The 20,182-nt window shown below is 41.6% G+C and overlaps 1 protein-coding gene across 2 annotated transcripts in view; it reads left to right on the forward strand.

The window, feature by feature from the left end:
- Positions 1–20,182, forward strand: part of PHACTR2 (phosphatase and actin regulator 2) — a 73,810-nt gene that overhangs the window by 41,212 nt on the left and 12,416 nt on the right. The window contains exons 4-8 of one of the 2 annotated variants that reach the window (XM_070733656.1): positions 905–1,060; positions 8,876–9,130; positions 15,829–16,372; positions 18,143–18,342; positions 20,007–20,163. In XM_070733656.1, the coding sequence (XP_070589757.1) occupies positions 905–1,060; positions 8,876–9,130; positions 15,829–16,372; positions 18,143–18,342; positions 20,007–20,163 (1,312 nt within the window). The remainder of the gene's footprint in view (positions 1–904; positions 1,061–8,875; positions 9,131–15,828; positions 16,373–18,142; positions 18,343–20,006; positions 20,164–20,182) is intronic. The other variant, XM_070733657.1, reaches the window with a different exon arrangement.

Consider the following 20,182-nt stretch of genomic DNA (forward strand, 5'->3'; position numbering starts at 1 on the left):
TTCTAACTTATATTCAGACTCTCGGTCAGGTTTTTAATCTTCCTATCCCTATCAGTTAGTCTTTCTATGATCGTGGGAGACATTTGTGAATAGTCACTGATTACCCAGAGCTGTTTTAAAATATTTATTTATTTATTCGATTTTTATGCCGCCCTTCGACTCAGGGCGGCTTACAACATGTTAGCAATAGCACTTTTTTAACAGAGCTAGGCTATTGCCCCCAACAATCCGGGTCCTCATTTTACCCACCTCGGTAGGATGAAAGGCTGAGTCAATCTTGAGCCGGTGATGAGATTTGAACCGCTGACCTTCAGATCTACAAGTCAGCTTCAGTGGCCTGCAGTACAGCACTCTACCTGCTGCGCCAAATAAAAATATCGAAGACGGAGGAGGAATGATACTTTGTGAAAGGGTTTTTAAAATTCTCCCCAATGCAGAGCTGAAATGCTCCCGGTTCGCTTGTGTCTATCGGTCGTCAGTGCCCCAGTGGTGAAGGGAGTGTGAGGCTCCACCCACCTGCCCAGATGCCACCATTTGGGTTCTTTTACCCTCTGCACATGCACAAATACTTTTCACATGCGCGTGGGGTAAAAGAACCCAAATGGTGGTATCTGGGTGGGTAGGCAGAGCCTCGCACTCCCTTCACAACCAGCTCTCCAATGACCAATAGGCGCAAGCGAACCCCTGTCCCAATGAAGAGATGAGTCTTCTGTTCTGGTACCACAGCACACCTTAACAATGCAAGAAGATATTTAGTATGGCAAAACTAGCTTTAATCAGGATGCTATGCACTGAACAATACTATCCCAGATAATAGCACCATTATGAAAATAAACACAACTTAATTGAATATAATGAAGGTAATTCATTCAGAACTAGCCAATATTCTTGTTTTTGTTTTTAGATGTGGATGCCACAGTGAATTATGAAATCTCTAATGGTCACACGATAGTAATTACAGAAGAAGCCATACAGGAAGAAAATGTAAAAACAGTAGAAGACAATGGCTCATTATCAGCAAAGGCAGCTGTTTCTGAAGAGAAAAAGGAGGATAAAAAAGGTATTTTAAATGCGATGTATCAGAATGTATATGCCCATTTCAAAATGCAATCACTCAGTGTATATTATGAAAAATGAAAACAGGCCTGTTTATAACTACGAATGATAATGTGTAATTCAATGGAGAAGAGACAGCAGTCAGAAAAGTTCATATCTGTTCAGAAGCAGATATTTTTAATAACACATAAACTAAAAACTTGAGTTCACTATTGGAATGGGAGGAAAAGTGCTAGGTCTTAGACCAGTGATGGGCAACCTTTTGAGCTTGGTGTGTCAAAATTCGCCAAAAAACTGAGCATAACTCGGGTGGTGTGTCACCTTGAGAAAAAAAACATAATTTTGTGATATTTATAGTTTAAATAACAAATATGCATAATTATTTAACTTACCGTATTTTTCGCTCCATAAGACGCAGTTTTTTTCCTCCCAAAGTAGGATGAAAAATCAGCCACGTCTTATGGAGCGAAGATGCAGGCAGGGAGGGGGGGGGCGATATACTCATCTGGAGACCGCCGCCTCTGTCGCCGCCTCTCCTCTTCCTAACCCCGAAGAGAGCCGCGCCTTTCGGCCTCCGGAAGTGCTGGGCTGGGGGACGCCTCCACCCCGCAGGTTTAGGAGGCGGAGCGGCACCGGAGGAGCGTTGGCGGTTCCGAGCCTTTGGGAAGGCTACGGGAATCGCTTCAGGAGGCGGGGAGGTCTCGAAGACCCAAAACCCAGCCAGTCGCTCGCAGCTGGCCGCCGCCTGTGCAAAGTTTGGCTGCGAACTCGGCTGGCTAGCTGCTGCCTGGCCCCCTCCCTCCCGGAGGAGGGTCTCCCTTCGCACCACCAGCGGCGCTCCCCCCGCCAGCCAGCCAAGCCCCGCGCCCGCCGGAGCCGGCTCTTCGCTCTCCCCCCGCCGCCCGCCGCGTTTGCAGGAGGTGGGGAGGGTCGGGCGGCCCGCCAAGGCCAGGAGGGACGCCGCTGTCCCCGCTTCCCTCTCTCCGCCCGCCGCTGCGCCTCCTGCTGAGCCCCCTCGGCCCCGCGCGGCGCCTGTCAGAGGAAGCTGCCCTGTCCCGGCCAGGATCCAGGGGCGAGGTCGTCGGGGTTTGAGGGGCCCTAAACCGCCCACAGCAGAAAAACAGAAAAAATAAGGGAGAAAGGAAGAGAGAGAAAGGAAGAGGAGAGATAGAAAGGGGGAGAGAGAAAGAGGGAGAGATAGAAAAGGAGAGAAAGAGAGAGATACAAAGAGAGTGAGTGAGAGAAGGAGAGATAAGAGAGAGAAAGAAAGAGGGACAGAGAGAAAGAAAGAGAGGGACAGAGAGAAAGAAAGAGAGGGACAGAGAGAAAGAAAGAGAGGGACAGAGAGAAAGAAAGAGGGACAGAGAGAAAGAAATAGAGGGACAGAGAGAAAGAAATAGAGGGACAGAGAAAGGGAGAGGAGAGATAGAAAGGGGGAGAGAGAAAGAGGGAGAGAGAGAAAGAGAGAGATACAAAGAGAGTGAGTGAGAGAAATAGAGATAAGAGAGAGAAAGAAAGAGGGACAGAGAGAAAGAAAGGGACAGAGAGAAAGAAAGAGAGTGACAGAGAGAAAGAAAGAGAGGGACAGAGAGAAAGAAAGAGGGACAGAGAGAAAGAAAGAGAGGGACAGAGAGAAAGAAAGAGAGGGACAGAGAGAAAGAAAGAGGGACAGAGAGAAAGAAAGAGGGACAGAGAGAAAGAAAGAGAGGGACAGAGAGAAAGAAAGAGAGAGACAGAGAAAGGGAGAGAGAGAAAGAGAAAGAAAGGTAGAGAGAAAGAGGGAGAGATAGAAAGAAAGAAAGAAAGAAAGAGAGAGGGGGGCTTGTTTGTATATTTTCCCAATTCCCCTAGGGCAGTGTTATTGTAATAAATATTTTAGCCTACTTTTTGGCTCAAAATATTTTTTTTCTATTTTCCTCCTCTAAAAACTAGGTGCGTCTTATCAGCAGGTGCGTCTTATAGAGCGAAAAATACGGTACCTACTTAGTGACTTCGTTGTTAATCTGTCAGTTGGTTTCTTTTGTTGGTCTTGCTGTTATTTAACTTGTGTGGGGTGCCATGAACTAAGATAAGTGAGGGGGAGGGGGAATTCTTCCAGTGATGGCGAACCTGTGGCAGTCCAGCTGGACTGCCACAGGTTTGCCATCACTGATTTAGTGACTTTTTTGTTGCTGAATTTCATTGGCTAAATCTTCAATTGAAGGTTGGTATTTTGTAGATAGGTAGATAAACAAACAAATAAATAAATATAAATATAAATAAATAATAAATCCCTTCTTTTTTATTAAAAGAAATTAATAATAAAACAAAACCAAACTCTATTACTATTAAAACTAAAACAACCAGCAAATTCAAAAACATAATTATTAATAAAAACAGGTGAGGGTTGGGTTTTTTTTCTCTGTTATTATTTAAGTGCTTTCACCATATGCTTTAAATCAAGAGTCACTTCTCTCTCTCTTTCTCTCTCTTTCCTGTCATTCTCTGTCTCAATCATTTTCTCATTTCTCTTTTTTTCTCCCTCTTATTCTATCATTTCTCTCTCTCTCTCTCTCTTCCTATCTTCTCTCTCTCACTCTTTCTCTCTCTCCCCCTTCCTTTCTTTCCTTCTCTCTTCCTTCCACTTTTTTCTCTTTCTCTCTCTCCCTTCCTTTCTTTCTCTTCCTTCCACTTTTTTCTCTTTCTCTCTCTTTTCCTTCCTTCCACTCTTCCCCTCCCTCTCTTTCTCCCTCTCTCCCTTTATAACACCGTTCTGGAAGGCGAGCAGGGAGCAGAGGGGCGAGGGCGAGGGGTGCAGACCCTGAAATAGGGCTGCAACCCCTCCCCTCACTCCCAGCGGCCCCTGCGAGCCAACCACCGTTTGTGGTGGGCTCCGACGCTTGGCACCGTGCCAATCAGCTGGGAGGCGGCGCCCCCCCCCCCAAGCTGAAACTGATGTCCGGCTGGGGCGATTCTTCCCCCGGCTGGACATGCATGCTTGTGCTGCCAAAGGCAGCGTGTGGGTGAGCCTGCGCTCTGCGCAGGCGCGCCAGGCTGGGAGGCGGTGTTTTCGCCCCTCCCAGCCATCACAAATATCGGCCGGCCGAAAATCGCCCGGCCTCTTAATTAAGGGGAGAGGAAAAATAATAATAATAATTGCGGTTGCAATTGCACTCCCTAAAGCTCCCTGTTTCTCCGGCGGCCACGTGTCACCGAAAATGGCTACGTGTGTCAGTGCTGACACGCGTGTCATAGGTTCGCCATCACTGTCTTAGACAAAGAGCAGATTTCTGATTATCCTACAGCAGGGGGTCCCCAACATACGGGCCACAGCTATAAGGAGTGAAGGCTACAAAAAATTATACTACCACCCAGTGTGCGTGGCTTATTTTGTGGGTGTGGCTTGCCAGCCATGTGACCAGATGGTAGTGGCTTGATTATCATGTGACTGGAGGATAGCTTAAAGGTCATGTGACTGGCTTAAAGGTGGACAACTTGACATCACTCACGTCAAGGGTTTGGGTTAGGGTGCTTGGTCTCACCTCAACTCAGAGATAAAATTTCCCTGTTTACTATTAATTAACATCCAAATATACTACTTAATTCTATGTATATATGCCATTTGTGTACATACATATTACACACAGGCACACAGAAATATACATTATCTACTATATAAACTGTATGTGTATGTACACACACACATGCACACACAGCTTTTCTAAAATTATACACATTCAACTTCATTTAGTGTGATAGGGAAAACATACCCAGAGCCCAGAAAGGTAAAAAAAGAAAAAAAAGAAAAAATTTTCTACCGGTTCTGCGTACCTGACCAAATTTTTTCTACTGGTTCTGTCTACCTGACCGTACCTGTAGGAGCCCATCACTGGCCATGAAGAAACAGTAATTGGACTGCAGAAACAGTGGGCGAGTGCATACCTGGTCACATGCGTCCCCACTTGTGCCAGCAGTACGTGCCCATGTGCTCAATTTGCATGAGTGGCAGGTGCGTGTAAATGGAGCTGCATGTACTCTTACCAGTCACACGCACAGAACCATCCGCTCTCCCACCCCCTCCACCGATCCGTGAAGCTGGAAAGGTTTGGGAACTCCATCCTAAATACTACATGGAACTTTGAGTGTTACATAACAAGCATCTATGGGATGTAGTTCAAACCAGGTTTGAAGTCTTCATAGTAAAGTTTATTTTTTATTTCTCCAAACAAACAACATACATCACCTATACCTTCAATAGAAATCAATATACATATCTTATCGCTTAAAGACAATAGAATAATAACCTAAATTACATTTCAGTTTTAATTTTATTATCCATCTCAATCCAAGGAGAGTGCGGAGATTCCATGTCGCCGCAATTGGCCATGTCCCCCTTCCCCAGGTTTGAAGTCTTATTCAGCAGTGAAGTTCAGGGGTGAGCAGTTTCTATCTATCAGGTTAGCATACAGTTTCACCCAAAATTATTTGGGATAAAATAGGAGGATAAAAATAAGAAAGCTGGATATCAATAATACTGTTTTTAAAAAAGCTGTCATGCTATTTTTTTGAAAACAGTAGATGGAGAGTGGGGTGGGGTGGGGATAAGGAGACTTGATGTATTTCAGGAATATCTACTCTTTTTCCATTCTTGCATTAGTTGATTAACGCATGTTCTCACTAACGTGCCATTTATGAGTTATCATGACTTCTTATCCATGTCATTGTGATTGATTTGAAGGCAGAACTCAAATGAAGGAAGGCAAAGCTCAGAATCTTAAGATGTATATTTGGGGAGTTAACATAGAATAAAATAATCTGCTAGTTTTATCCTAGTTTTTCTTAGGCAATGTCAAAATACCTTTGTACATAAAAGCACACATATTTCCTATGGGACTTGCTGTTAGCTGCTGTAGAGTTAGGTGATCTGTTACGAGATGATTTATACCCATAAAAAGAAAAGAAAATCTTTCCTATTTTAGCCAATATTCATGCAGGTTAATGTGCTGCTTTGCTCATTTTAATTTTTTAAAGTGTGTACTTCTAATGTTTTCTCTCGAACAAAGTTAGACGTTAAAACATGGCTGCAATTCTGTTCATGGACGTACATCCTTGGAGAGGGGCAGCATACAAATCTAATAATGTATTATTATTATTATCTATACCAGGAGTGTAAAACGTCGTTGTCACATGACATATCAGAACTTCTTTCCCTTTTGCTAAACCAGGTGTGGGCGTGGCCAGCACATGACACTTCTGACCTATAAGCCAGGAGTTTGATAGCCCTGTTCTGTACTGATATCAGGACAGCTTTATACATAACAAAATGCCAGATTATGCATTGAAAAAGGCAAAGAACAGAACAAATGCAGCTACTGTAAATCCTCATTTCTTTCACCTCAATGCAATTTTGCATATTTTTGCTGCAATTTACTTCATTTTTCATAATGATATCATGTTATAATTTCGTACATTTGCTTGATGTCAAGCAGATGACATGAATTTCTTCAGTGCCATTGCTCTGTGATTCATTGAGTACCACCCCTCCCCCCCATTAGTAGTTCTAATTATATTAAGAGCATAGGTGATTCAAGCTTAATAGGCTGGTACAGGAAAAAAGACTTCAAAGGAAAGCTTTTACATCTAAACAGCTCTAGAAACCATCCTTCTGAAGCTTATACAATAAATGCTTAGGAATGCTTTCTGTGTTTGAGTAGTAGTCTTCATGACAATCAACAAAAAGAAAAGGAAGCTATTTTCTTGAACCAGAAATAAAAAATTCATTTGCTGGTTATTTTAGGTAAATGTTTATTGATAACATACTCAATTAAGAAGTTTGTCCTTGATTTTTTATTTATAAATCTGATCAGCTTTTCTTAATATTTGTGTGTGTGTGTGTGTGTGTGTGTGTGTACACACACACACACACAAATATTATCCATAGTAGAATCAAAACAATATTGTAAATATAAATGAAAGCTATCATAATGATCATTGTCTTTACCTTTTCTTGGCTCGGAACTTCTTACAAAAACTTATATTATAAAAATAGTCCTCAATGTATGACCACAATTGAGCTCAAACTTTATGTTGCTAAGTGAGAAATTTGCTAAGTAAGTTTTTCCCTTTTCTTGCCACATTTGTTCATTGAATCATTGCAGCTGTAACGCTAATTGTTAAGTGAATCCGGCTTCCCCATTGGCTTTGCTTGTCAGAAAGCTGCAAGATGTGATCACATGACTTCATGATCCGGCAGCTGTCATAAATGTGGGTCAGTTCTCAAGCATCTGAATTTTGATCACATGACCATGGGGCTGTTACAGCAGTCATAAGTGTGAAAAACAGTCATAAGTCATTTATTTTCAATGCCAATGTTAACTTCGAACAGCCACTTAAGTGAACTGTTTTAAGTCGAGAACTTCTTGTAAATGAATTCAATTGCAGAAAATACGACTTCAGCAACAGAGTGATCAATGCCTGGAATACATTACCTGATTATGTGGTTTCTTCCCCAAACCCCAAATCTTTAACCTTAAACTGTCTACAATCGACCTCACCCTATTCCTAAGAGGTCTATAAGGGGCGTGCATAAGCGCACCATTGTGTCTACAGTCCCTGTCTTACTGTCCTATTGTCCTCATTTATCTGTGCTTACTTTGCTCATGTTTATGTTTATACCTATACCTGCTATCTTATACACGTTTGACAAACAAATAAATAATAAATAAATAAATAAAATCTTTCCCTTCCAAAAAATGGAACTGTTTTGCTTAAAGCCATTAGGGCAAAATGGGTGTTTTACTTAACCACACTGTATATGCTTGCCTTCATCTACTAACTTTTCTTAATGAGAATGCTGCTCATCTTTCTCAGGTTGGTGACCAAAAGTTGGGAAATTGAGTTAGGATAGCTTAGAAGACATATTTTAAAATAGTGGCTTCTGCCCCAAGCTGTTAGTAGATTTGATCTCCCTTCATTGAAGGAAGGATTGCATTTTGAGAGCCATTCTGAACACTCTATTGAAATCTGCACTAGATGGTAAAGTGTAGTTTGGTGCCCCTTCAATTTTTTAAAACAAAAGCATTCCTTATTCTTAAGAAAGCAGAGCAGCAGGAAGAAATCTGTTTCTTTGTTTAGTTCAGAGGACTTCAAACTTAGCAAATGTAAGATGTGTGAACTTCAACTCCCAGAATTCTCCAGCCAGCTCCAGCCAACTAAACTGTTAGTAGCTTCAACCACAACAACACAAGAGCACGCAACAGATTCAAACTTAATATTAACCGCTCCAAACTTGACTGTAAAAAATATGACTTTAACAATCGAGTTGTCGAAGCGTGGAACTCACTACCGGACTCAATAGTGTTAACCCCTAACCCCCAACATTTCTCCCTTAGACTATCCACGATTGACCTCTCCAGGTTCCTAAGAGGTCAGTAAGGGGCGTACATAAGTGCACTAATGTGCCTTTCGTCCCCTGTCCAATTGTCTTTCCTTTATCTCATATATCATATATATTTTCTTCCTTTCATATATCTTCTCCTCTATTTTTACATATTATCTTTATATATATATTACTTCATGTCTATTCTCTTCCATATGTATTGTGTATTGGACAAATGAATGAATGGATGAATGGATGAATGAATGAATAAATAAATAAATAAATAAATAAATAAATAAATAAATAAAAATTTGATCTCCCTTCATTGGAGGAAGGTGCTGACCGGAGAATTCTGGGAGTTGAAGTCCACACGTCTTAAAGTTGCTAAGATTGGAGACCCCTGGTCTAGTTTATCCCTGTTGTCCGTATGTCAGTTGCTTGTGTTCACTTTCTTATTTGTAGATAAGCCTCTTCCTAAAGGTCTTGAAACACCGGCCGTGTCTGTTTCTCCTCTTCCTTCTCCTCTGCCACCACCTCCTCCTAAACCTAAGCCTAAAGCTAAAAAGGCAGCCATTCCTCCAAAAACCACTGCTGCTGCTACAACTAGCCATAAAACTAATGAAGTGCCACATGCTAAAAGAAAGGGCAAGTCACCTTCCAAGCAGACCTCTGCCCCACCTGCCAAGCCAACAAGCCGCAGTGGGACTCGAGAAGCTGGTAAGTATCACACGTGGCTCTGAATCCGTGTTGCTTTATTGCTTGCTTTAAATGTTGCAGTGTTCACATTCTCTCTGTGGAGTTTATGTTATCTAACACAGTGTTTCCCAACCTTTTTTGAGCCGCGGCACATTATTCATATTTTCAAAATCCTGGGGAACATTGAAAGGGGGGGTGGGGGGTGGGGGGTGGGCTAAAGAAAAGTTTGGACAAAAAAACCCTCTCTCTTCCTCCCTTTCGCTCTATTTCTCCCTCTTTCTCTCTTTTCCTTCCTTCCCTTCTTTCTCTCTCTCCATCCCTCTTTCTTCCTCTCTTTTTTGCTCTTTCTCTCTCCCTCCTTCCCTTCCTCTGTCTTTCTCTCTTGCTATCTCTTTCTTGCTTTTTTCTCTCTTTCTTGCTCTCTCTCTCTCTTTCACTGTCTCTTGCTATATGTCTCTTTCTTTGCCTCTCTTGCTATCTCTCTGTCTCTCTTGCTATGTCTCTCTTTCTTTCTTTCTCTCTCTCTGCCTCTCTTGCTATGTCTCTCTTTCTCTCTTGCTATGTCTCTCTTTCTTTCTCTTTCTCTCTCTGCCTCTCTTGCTATGTCTCTCTTTCTCTCTTGCTATGTCTCTCTTTCTTTCTCTCTCTCTATGCCTCTCTTGCTATGTCTCTCTTTCTCTGCCTCTCTTGCTGCCTCTCTTTCTCTCTCTGTCTCTTTCTCTGCCTCTCTTGCTGTCTCTCTCTCTGCCTCTCTTATATGTCTCTCTTTCTTTCTTTCTCTCTCTCTCTCTCAGCTGACTGCAAGCGGGAGCCCTGACGGCAGCTGGACGTGCTGTTGGACGCCATATATGCCAAGCCCGCAGCGCCAGCAGTACGGCGTCCAGCAGCACGTCCAATCGCCACCGTCAGAGCTCCCACTTGCAGTCAGCTGAGAGAGAGAGAGCTCCCGCCGCCTGGAGCTCCCTCTCGCCGCCGCCATCTCCCCGCGACTGCCTGCGGCCGCTGCAGCCACCCCCCCACTCCCCCCGCCAGTGCCCTCCCGCCGGGCCCCAAAGGACACTTGCCGCCGACGCCAGGGCCCGGCGGGAGGGCACTGGCGGGGGGACCGGGGGGGTGCGGCTGCAGCTGGGAAAGGGAAAGGCGCAGGGAGGGAAGCTGCCTGCCCGCCTGCCTCGGGGAGCCGCGCTTGCAGCTCCAAACCAAAAGGGCAACCCCCGCGCGCTCCCCAGCCCCGGCCCGCCTCTGCGCCCCGGCCCGGCCCGCGCTCTCTCCTGTCCTCTCCTGCCCGATGTCGTGGTTTCCGGCGCTCTCCTGCTAGGCCCCAAAGAAGGAAGGTGGGAAAAAGGCACGAAGAACGAAGCTCTCCTTCTTCTTCCTGCCTTCCTTCTTTGGGGCTCAGCAGGAGAGCGCCGGAAACCGCGGCATCGGGCAGGAGCCGGGGGACAGCTGCGAGCGGGCGCTCCAGGTCGGCACCGGCAGCGCCCTGCCCAGCTGGAGCTTCCGTAGCTCTGCGGCACACCTGCCAGTGTCTCGCGGCACACTACTGTGCCGCGGCACACCGGTTGGGAAACGCTGATCTAACATATTACGAGGGTCGCCCAGAAAGTAATGCACCACATTTTTTTTCTTCAACAATTATTTATTGAACACAGTGAAACTTACACACAAGAAAGAATGATGTTTCTTCTACACACCCTATTTTTCCACATAATCTCCATCATGTTCTATGGCCTTCCTCCCGCAAGGCACAAGGGCGTGTATGCCCTGTTGGTACCACTCCTGGTCACGAAGCCTTGGAGCTCTGCCGAACCATCTTTTAATTGCTTCACCCTCTATTCCCAGCGACTAACCATACTTCTATCGACTGCAGATTCTCCATAAACTCTATACAAACGTTTGTGAATATTCCCAAAAGTTTCTTTCTCCGCAGTGAGAAATTAAATGACGACACACTGCTTGTAACGTATATCACTTGCAGATGCCATTATGAAACACTGCCTGCAGCTACGCTATCTGTCTGAAGAAATGCAAAATTTACACATGCACTCCTGACAATTCAAATAATGTATATCTAAATTTTCGCATTTGCACCATTACTGTAGGCTAAGAAAAAAACCATGGTGCATTATTTTCTGGGCGACCCTCATAATTGCCCTTGTCTGTGTTTTTCAGCTCACCTTGGCTCACAAAATAGTGTTGAGCCTTCAAGTCTAATAGGAAATGATATTTCCCAGATAATTTGTGCAAAGCTGAACAAAAGCTACAGCTGCATAAAAATGAAAAAAAACCCGCACAAGCATATAACATTAGTTGGCTGTGAATGAGTATTATTAAATCTTGTTGTCTTATCCACTGTCTCCATAATGTGTGGGTGGATAACTTGGGGCTTCCTGTACAGCAGCCAGATGCAAGAGCTTATTTGGTGGTTTCTGTATTAAGTTCTTTTAACCTAAAAATGCTTGTAAGAATACTATTTATTTCTACCCCTCTCAATCAGCAATAGCTCATCTGAAAATACAATAGCAGAGTAGAAAGCCAGTTCTGTATAGGGGAGGAGTCCCTGTGAATTGTACTCCGCCAAATGTTGCCAAATATTGGGGGGGAGATGCTCATCTCCTTTTCAGGGGCCTTTGAGCTAACACTGTCCAAAGTCGTTTCCACGTTCATATGGCCAACATGACGTCATGGAGTACTGTTACCTTCCCATTGAAATAGTACCTACCATATTTTTTGGAGTATAAGACACACTTTTCCCCCCTAAAAGAGGCTGAAAATTTGGTTGAGTCTTATAATGTCCAGTCAATGAAGCAGTGGAAGTGATGTGCCGGTGTCTGGAGGCTGTTGGGGTCTGGATGGGTGTCAACAGACTCAAACTCAACCCTGATAAGACGGAGTGGCTGTGGGTTTTGCCTCCCAAGGACAATCCCATCCGTCCGTCCATTACCCTGGGAGGGGAATTATTGACCCCCTCAGAGAGGGTCTGCAACTTGGGTGTCCTCCTCGATCCACAGCTCACATTAGAGAAACATCTTTCGGCTGTGGCGAGGGGGGCGTTTGCCCAGGTTTGCCTGGTGCACCAGTTGCAGCCCTTTTTGGACCAGGAGTCACTGCTCACAGTCGCTCATGCCCTCATCACCTCGAGGCTCGACTACTGTAATGCTCTCTACTTGGGGCTACCTTTGAAAAGTGTTCAGAAACTTCAGGTCGTGCAGAATGCAGCTGTGAGAGCAATCATGGGATTTCCCAAATATGCCCATGTTACACCAACACTCCGCAGTCTGCATTGGTTGCCGATCAGTTTCCAGTCACAATTCAAAGTGTTGGTTATGACCTATAAAGCCCTTCATGGCACCAGACCAGATTATCTCAGGGACCGCCTTCTGCCACACGAATCCCAGCAATCAGTTAGGTCTCACAGAATGGGTCTTCTCCGGGTCCCGTCAACTAAACAATGTCACATGGTGGGACCCAGGGAAAGAGCCTTCTCTGTGGTGGCCCTGGCCCTCTGGAACCAACTCCCCCCAGAGATTAAAATTGCCCCCACCCTCCTTGCCTTTCTTAAGCCTCTTAAAACCCACCTCTGCCGCCAGGCATGGGGGAACTGAGATACTCTTTCCCCCTAGGCCTTTACAATTTTATGCATGGTATGTCTGTATGTATGTTTGGTGTTATAATAAGGGTTTTTAACTGTTCTAATATTGGATTGTTTATATGCTGTTTTTATTACTGTTGTTAGCCGCCCCGAGTCTACGGAGAGGGGCGGCATATAAATCCAATAAATAAATAAAATAATGTAGCTTTTAAAAGCTTTTTTCCCCCAGCCCTAATGGGGCACTAACGATCTTCCTGGTTTGCAGGCTTTTTTTCATTGCTACTTGCTCCGAAGAATGTTTTTTGCAGCCCTAATGAGGAGCTAACAATCTTACAGGCTTTTATTGCTACTCTCTCTGAAGAAGGGATCGTTGTTTTGCAGATCTAAATCTTTGCAGGATTTTTTTCATTGCTACTTGCTCCAAATAAAATTTTTTAAAGCCCTAAAAATAATATAAATAATTTATAAATTAAATAAAATAATGTGCTGAAGCTGACCAGGACGTTAGCCAGATGAATACCTGGTATCAGATTCCCCCCCCCCCTATTTTCCTACCCAAATACAAAGGTGCATCTAATACTCTGGTGCATCTTATACTCCAAAAAATACAGTATTTATTTGCTCACATTTGCATGCTTTTGAGCCGCTGGGTTGGCAGGAACTAGGGTAAGGACGGGGAGCTCAACCCATCAGGCAATGCTCAGGTCTCAAACCTGGGATTTTGGCAGGTACAGAAACACTATAAAACAGTAAGCTGATTTATTATTTATTATTCATGTCTTTTTGCAAACCATCCTTGCTTCTATCATGTCTATACATTGATTTATAATCTTCATTTCACTCTTCCTGAGTGAAACTCTACACATCCATGGTTTTCTCTGCTTTATCTTTCCACTCAATATATCAACTCATCCTTCACGTATTTGGTTTGCAATTTGTTCCTCTTTTACATTCTGTATGTCCAAACTATAATTATTTCTATCAAATACAGTTTAGACTTAAATGAATTTTATAAATGAACTTGAAAATAGTTAAAAGATAATTTAAAAGATGATATGGTTCTTTTTATTGTTTCTGTACTTTTGATTCTATCACAAATATTTATTAATCTGACTTTCAAAAATGCCTTAGGAATAATCAGGTTGAGAAAACTCTCAGTTTGATGTTTAAAAATCCCAGATTTCAATAAGAAGCTCATAATTAGTGTATGCGTGTATATAAATTTATACACACACACAGTGGGAAACATATTTTGTTTTTAAGCTTATCCTAGAAAAAGATTCCACAAAGCGTTTTAAGTTAGTTATGTCCCAACAGAACAAAAAGTTTCAGTTGTACTGTACTCACTAAAAGAAACAATTTGAATGCGAGACTGGTTGCTGCTCCCTTGTTTTTTATCCCAAATCCATAAATGGGATGTATCAAAAGGGCAGAAAATGAGATGCTTTCGAACATGCCATTGCTCTATTAATTTCTTCATGTTTATAGTTTAAAATTTATTGTAACATTAAGTAATTAAGAATCCTGATTGTTCCTGACTGCCCAGCAGTGCCTAGAGCTCATCATCTATGCTTTAGTCAAATCATATTCTAGAGTAAATAAATTAGATTAGATTTTTATTAGAGTTGGAAGGGATCTTTTGGTCATCTAGTCCAGTGTTTCCCAACCTTGGCCACTTGAAGATATTTGGACTTCAACTCCCAGAATTCCCCAGCCAGCGAATGCTGGCTAGGGAATTCTGGGAGTTGAAGTCCAGATATCTTCAAGTGGCCAAGGTTGGGAAACACTGATCTAGTCCAATCCCCCACTCAAATGGCAGTCCCTACACTATTTAGGACTAATGGCCGTCCAGTCCCCCTTTGAAAGTCTCAAGTGTTGAAGTACTCTTAACCTCCACAGGCAAGCTGTTCCAATGGTTGATCGCTCTAGTAGCAGAGGGAAAGAGCATTGCTATTATATTACTTACGGTACATTATTTACATATGCTAATACGTATTTCAAAAACTCAGCTCTGCTTTCACATCTGAAAAATCAGTTTAAATTGATCTGTAATCAAAAAATTATCTCCAGTCCATCAACCAACCAAGAAACAGAGATCTTTCTACTGTATTAAAGAGCATAAACATATCTCTTTCACATTCCTTTGAATTAGCACATATTGCCTAATAGATTACTTTATTGTTCAGATATTTTTTAAAAAAAAACAACTCTGCCAATTCTTCTGTAGTCATTGACATTCCACTTATTTAGCAAGAACAAACAACAACTTTGGCATGCTTTATTTTTCCAGCATGCTTGCCAAATGCAAGCTCAGCAAAAACAACCATGTTGTTCTTTGCTGATGGTTTTTTTTTTTGCTTGCGCATAGAGGTTATTGTTGCAGGTTATTTTTTTTTTTTAAAAAATGCTGGGTCCTTTTACTGTATTCAAGCGACAACTCAGATCAATAGACTCTTTACATTTTAAAATGTATCTTGAATTTTAATGTCACAGGGTCATAACTATGCACATGTACACCAAAGCTTCACAACTCCCCCCCCCCAAAAAAAAGTTTGTTGGGAAATCGTGCCCTTATTATATTAATTTCTTCATGTTTATAATTTAAAAGTTATTTTAACACAAAGTAATTTAAAATCCTGATTGGTATTGAGAGCCCAGCAGTGCCTAAAGCTCAACATCTATGCTTTAGTCAAATCATATTCCAGAGTAAATAGAGTGGAAGAACATTATATTACTTACATAGGCTAATATGTAATTATTTACATACTTCTACATTAGTGGTGTAAGTACCATTTATTTACCTTCTGGTTTTTCATTACAGTGGTACCTTGGTACTCAATTGCTTTGAAACTTATCAAATTTGGTACTCAACTTATTTTTATGTGAAAGTTTTGTCCCAGTACTCATCGTTTGTTTGGTACTCAATAAGTAAACTAGAACTAGCCATTGTGATTCACTACATTATTCTTTATGGGGAAAAATTTGTTTTGGTAGTCATAACACTTCCCAGAACCAATTAAGGATGAGTACCAAGGTACCACTATATTAAGGATGAAAGTCTAGCAATATAAGGTAGATTAAGACAAACCTTCTGTTACAACAAAAAACCTTTGCCCTCTCGTTTCAGCTATTTCCTCTAATTTAAAGAAAGGACATGCTTCCAAAACATCATCTCCTTCTTCCACATCATCTCGCCCTAAAACGTCTAGAGAACCAACAACAAGCAAAAGCAGCACAGGGACTCCCAGGGATAAGAAGAAACCTGGGAAACAGGTGACGGCACGAACACCATCTGATGGGGACATTACTTCTGCCTCCAGCACAACAGTAGAGCCCTCAAAGACCAAAGTGGAACTCTTTAAATCAGAAGAATCTCTCCATCTTGTCCCTGAAGCTGAAGACACAACCCAGAATAGCACTATGATTGTTCCTCCCCCTCCTCCTGCTGTTCCAGCTCCTCTTCCTCCATCCATCCCAACTTTGTCTCCAGGCTGTGAGCCCGCTGGCTTCTCAGGCACAGAACACGTGCCAGTTAGTATTGAAGCAGGCCCATCTGTTCCTGGCACACATTTAAACGATCTTCATATAAAAACTGAAGCAGACAGTGAAAGCTCTTCAAGCAGTGCTGTCTTAGACCATAGCCCGGAGATTGGGGGAGAAGACACAGAATGGTAAGACTACATGTTTTCAGCTAGTTCTGTAATTCTGGGGTATTCATGCATTTGGGAAGATGGAGAAGCAACTCAGGTAGGCTTTTATACACCTTGGCTTTCAATTTGAACTTGTATCAAAACAGGAAGAGACGAGTAAATGCAATTCAATTGCTACTTTGAATTTCTATTTTCATACTTCGAAGCAGACAAGGAAAAGAAAATTAAGATGGCTTGGTTGGACTGATTTAATTCCATTTAAAGGTCAAATTTGTTTTCAAAGTTACAGCTCTTTTGGAGATGCTTGGAAATCTTGACAGGATAGCTCTCAAAATCTCTGCTGAAATGGCACCCTGAGCAATTATTAAGAAGGAAGGTACTAAGTGGAATCCAGTTTAGCACTCCGTTTATTGAAAATAAGGTAGCAGGTTGAAAAGAAACCTAATGGAAATAAATAACAAGCCCATTTGTGAGGCATCAAAGGAGGAATTAAAATGAGTTCAGCCCCTCCCTAATCATTTACAGAACCAGTTGAGAAAATTCAGTCTTTCCCTGGTCATTTACAGAACCAGTTGAGAAAGTGCCATTTCTGTTCCAGTGGCAGGTTTATTATGCATATTAAAAGCAACTTTTCTTCATTTATTTGTATGCTTCGTATGTTTGTATCTCAATAATTATCCATCTAAGACCAGTATCAAGGATGTTCCATATGAGGAGAAATGATTACCTAAGGGAGAGTGAATAAAGATTTTGAAGAAGGAAAGTTGTAGTGAGTTGGATGTAAAACAGAGAAAAGGGATTGTGTTGGCTGACAACATAAATTGGGAAAAGATTGTCATCTTTAAAAAAACACTGTTTACAGTATGGGTATCTATATATTCCTGAATATTTCAAATGAGCACTTTAGCAGTCTTAGGAATTGATGGAAGGTAATAAAATTATATAGGCCACTGAACAATTCAACATTGAACATCCTGACCAGATCAAAGTTGATTCAGCCTTCCATCCTTCTTAGGTTGGTAAAATGAGGACCCAGATTGAAGGGGGCAATATGCAGACTCCGTAAACCACTTAGAGAGTGCTGTAAAGCACTATGAAGTGATACACAAATCTAAGTACTATAGTTACTATTGGTAAGGAGCCACAGTGAAAAAAAATTATGAAAATTACAGCAGCACTATAAAGTGGCAGCAGTTGGAATTAATTTTTCTGTAGCCTATCTGCTCTTGGCAGTACTTCTGATTATAAATTACTTTAAAATTTCAGGAATGATTTTCATCAGCCTTTCCTAATCAAGTATTCTCCAGATGTATTATACTACAACTCCCAAGAGTCTTAGCAAACATGGTCAAAGGCCATTCTGACTAGCATCAAGAATGAAATGGTCTACCTGAAAACCACCAGATGGAGGAAGGTTGCTTTATATGAGCTTAAAGCTGGTCAGACATGTACTTAATATTATATAGGACTGATTTAGGAACTTATTTTTATTTTTAAATTCATCTGTATCATTGCGAGCATTAGAAATTTACCTTCTGTTCATAAGTGGAAGATTGATTTTTAAAATTTTAAGCTTTTAATTTGGATTTAAAGAAAAATTCCTAAAACTAATAGCAATCATATTGATATGCCAGAGTATGGGAAAAATTGAAATGCGTTGAGTCTGTGGGGAGCATAGTTTTAGGCCTTATACCTTGATTGATGTTTATTTACAAATTATCATCTTACATATTTTTCCTGGATGGTTGTATTTCAGGTCTGATTGGTCTTCTGTATTTGTTTTTCTAATAGTTCTGCTATCAAAGAAGAGCAAGAAAAAGATATCCCTGAGCAAACTAGTCCTCTTCTGACAGATGAACATTCTGAAACTTCTGAAGAAAATCCAGAAATTGGAAACAACAAAAATAATCATACCAGTGACTCAGATTCAGATGGGCCTATACTTTATACAGATGATGATGAAGATGATGATGAAGATGCAAGCGGTGAAAGTAAGAGGACTAGATAAGCAACTATTTGTCATTTTACACGAAGAAATAATTTATGCTGGGCAATTTGTTTTACTTCTGAACAATGGAGGTTGCCGATCGACTTGTTGCCTTCATTAGAAAATGATTTCTCATTGCATTGGCAACAGACGCTACATACTTGTTGTAGGATTTAAATGTCCCTATTGGAGAGCTTGATCCAAGTTCTTGATATTGTCCTGAATAAGCAAATTGGGAAATACGTATGTGAACTCACCAGTTCATATATTGGATGTATTTCTTGGGGCACAATGCATATTTGCGAGCCTTATTATTTGACATGTGTTTTATATATATTCCGCTTCCCTCCTTTGGAATCTCCACCCATGAAGATGGAATCACGTAGCGTCAAATGGAACATTGGTTTCATTCACACTGATTATCCCACAAATGCTGCATTTTCTTATTGTAGATGTGCACATAAAAGATTTTAATTTAATGAGTCGCGTCTCCATGTAGGGCTAATAAAGCCACCACCTTTGGCTGCTGTGATTAACGTAGCTAGGAATGTAAGAATCTCTCTTATTCGAAGGACATTCTTACACTCCTAGCCACATTAATCACAGCAGCTTATTTATATGAGAGCAAAGACAAAAAGGAAATGTATACTAGTATCTTAATTTTAAACTTTAATATTTATGTATTAAAGGAAATAGGAACTTATGTTGAGCTGAAAGATAAAGCTGCCACTTTCTCCTTATAATCTAGCTAGGGGTGTAAAACTGGATTTCTTTGAGAGATCAACATTGTAGTTCTCTTCTGCGTGCTGGCTGGAGGGAGGGGAGAAGGGATGGATGCTCCCTACAGCACACTGCTGGCCAAAATGGAGCATGAAGGTCTGTGCTCGTTTTCAGCTTGGATGGCCTCCTGCAGTTCACTGCTGGCCAAAATGGGACACAGCCGGGAGGGCAGATTCTGATGTAGCTAGCGAGACTCACATCTGCTTCTAACTGCAGAAAATTCAGCCTAGAAAATGGAAAGCCATGAGTTCATGTCCTGTCTTAGGCACAAAAATCAGCTGGGTGACCTTGGGCCAGTCACTTCCTCTCAGTCCTAGGAAGCAGCTAATAGCAAACCACTTCTGAAATGTTTTCAAGAAAACTTAAGGGCCTTATCCAGGTAGTTTCCAGGAGTCAACATTGACTCAAGGACACCCTCTCCATACTGTTATCCGCCAGATTGCTAACTAGAATATTCCTATCAAATTATTTCATAAGCATTTTTGGGGGTGGGGGGAGAGATCGAATGTTCTAATTCTACCTTAGTTGGAAGATGAGTTCTAAGACATAGAATAGAATAGAATAGAATAGAATAGAATTTTATTGGTCAAGTGTGATTGGACACACAAGGAATTTGTCTTGGTGCATATGCTCTCAGCGTATATAAAAGAAAAAAGATACATTTGTCAAGAATCATGTGGTACAACACTTAATGATTGTCATAGGGGTTAAATAAGCAATGACATTAACATATTTATAAAGGAAAAATGATTTTGATATGAATTAAAATTGCCCTACAAAAAGGGACAAAAAGCTAGAAACAGTTTTTTTCAAATGCATGTACAGATTGTCTTGATATGCTTAAGTGTGAGCATTAATTAATGTTTAAAAAAATCATTCTCTATCCAGGCTCTTTAGCAAGTAAAATCCATCGTAGGGATACTCTCGCAATCAAACTTGGCAACAGGCCATCCAAAAAAGAACTGGAAGATAAAAACATTTTACCAAGAACATCTGAAGAGGAGAGACAGGAACTCAGACATCAGATCGGCACAAAACTAGTGAGGTATTGACTGGGAGAAAAA

The sequence above is a fragment of the Erythrolamprus reginae genome, chromosome 1, assembly GCF_031021105.1.
Source record: "Erythrolamprus reginae isolate rEryReg1 chromosome 1, rEryReg1.hap1, whole genome shotgun sequence".
In the NCBI taxonomy this organism is placed as follows: domain Eukaryota; kingdom Metazoa; phylum Chordata; class Lepidosauria; order Squamata; family Dipsadidae; genus Erythrolamprus; species Erythrolamprus reginae.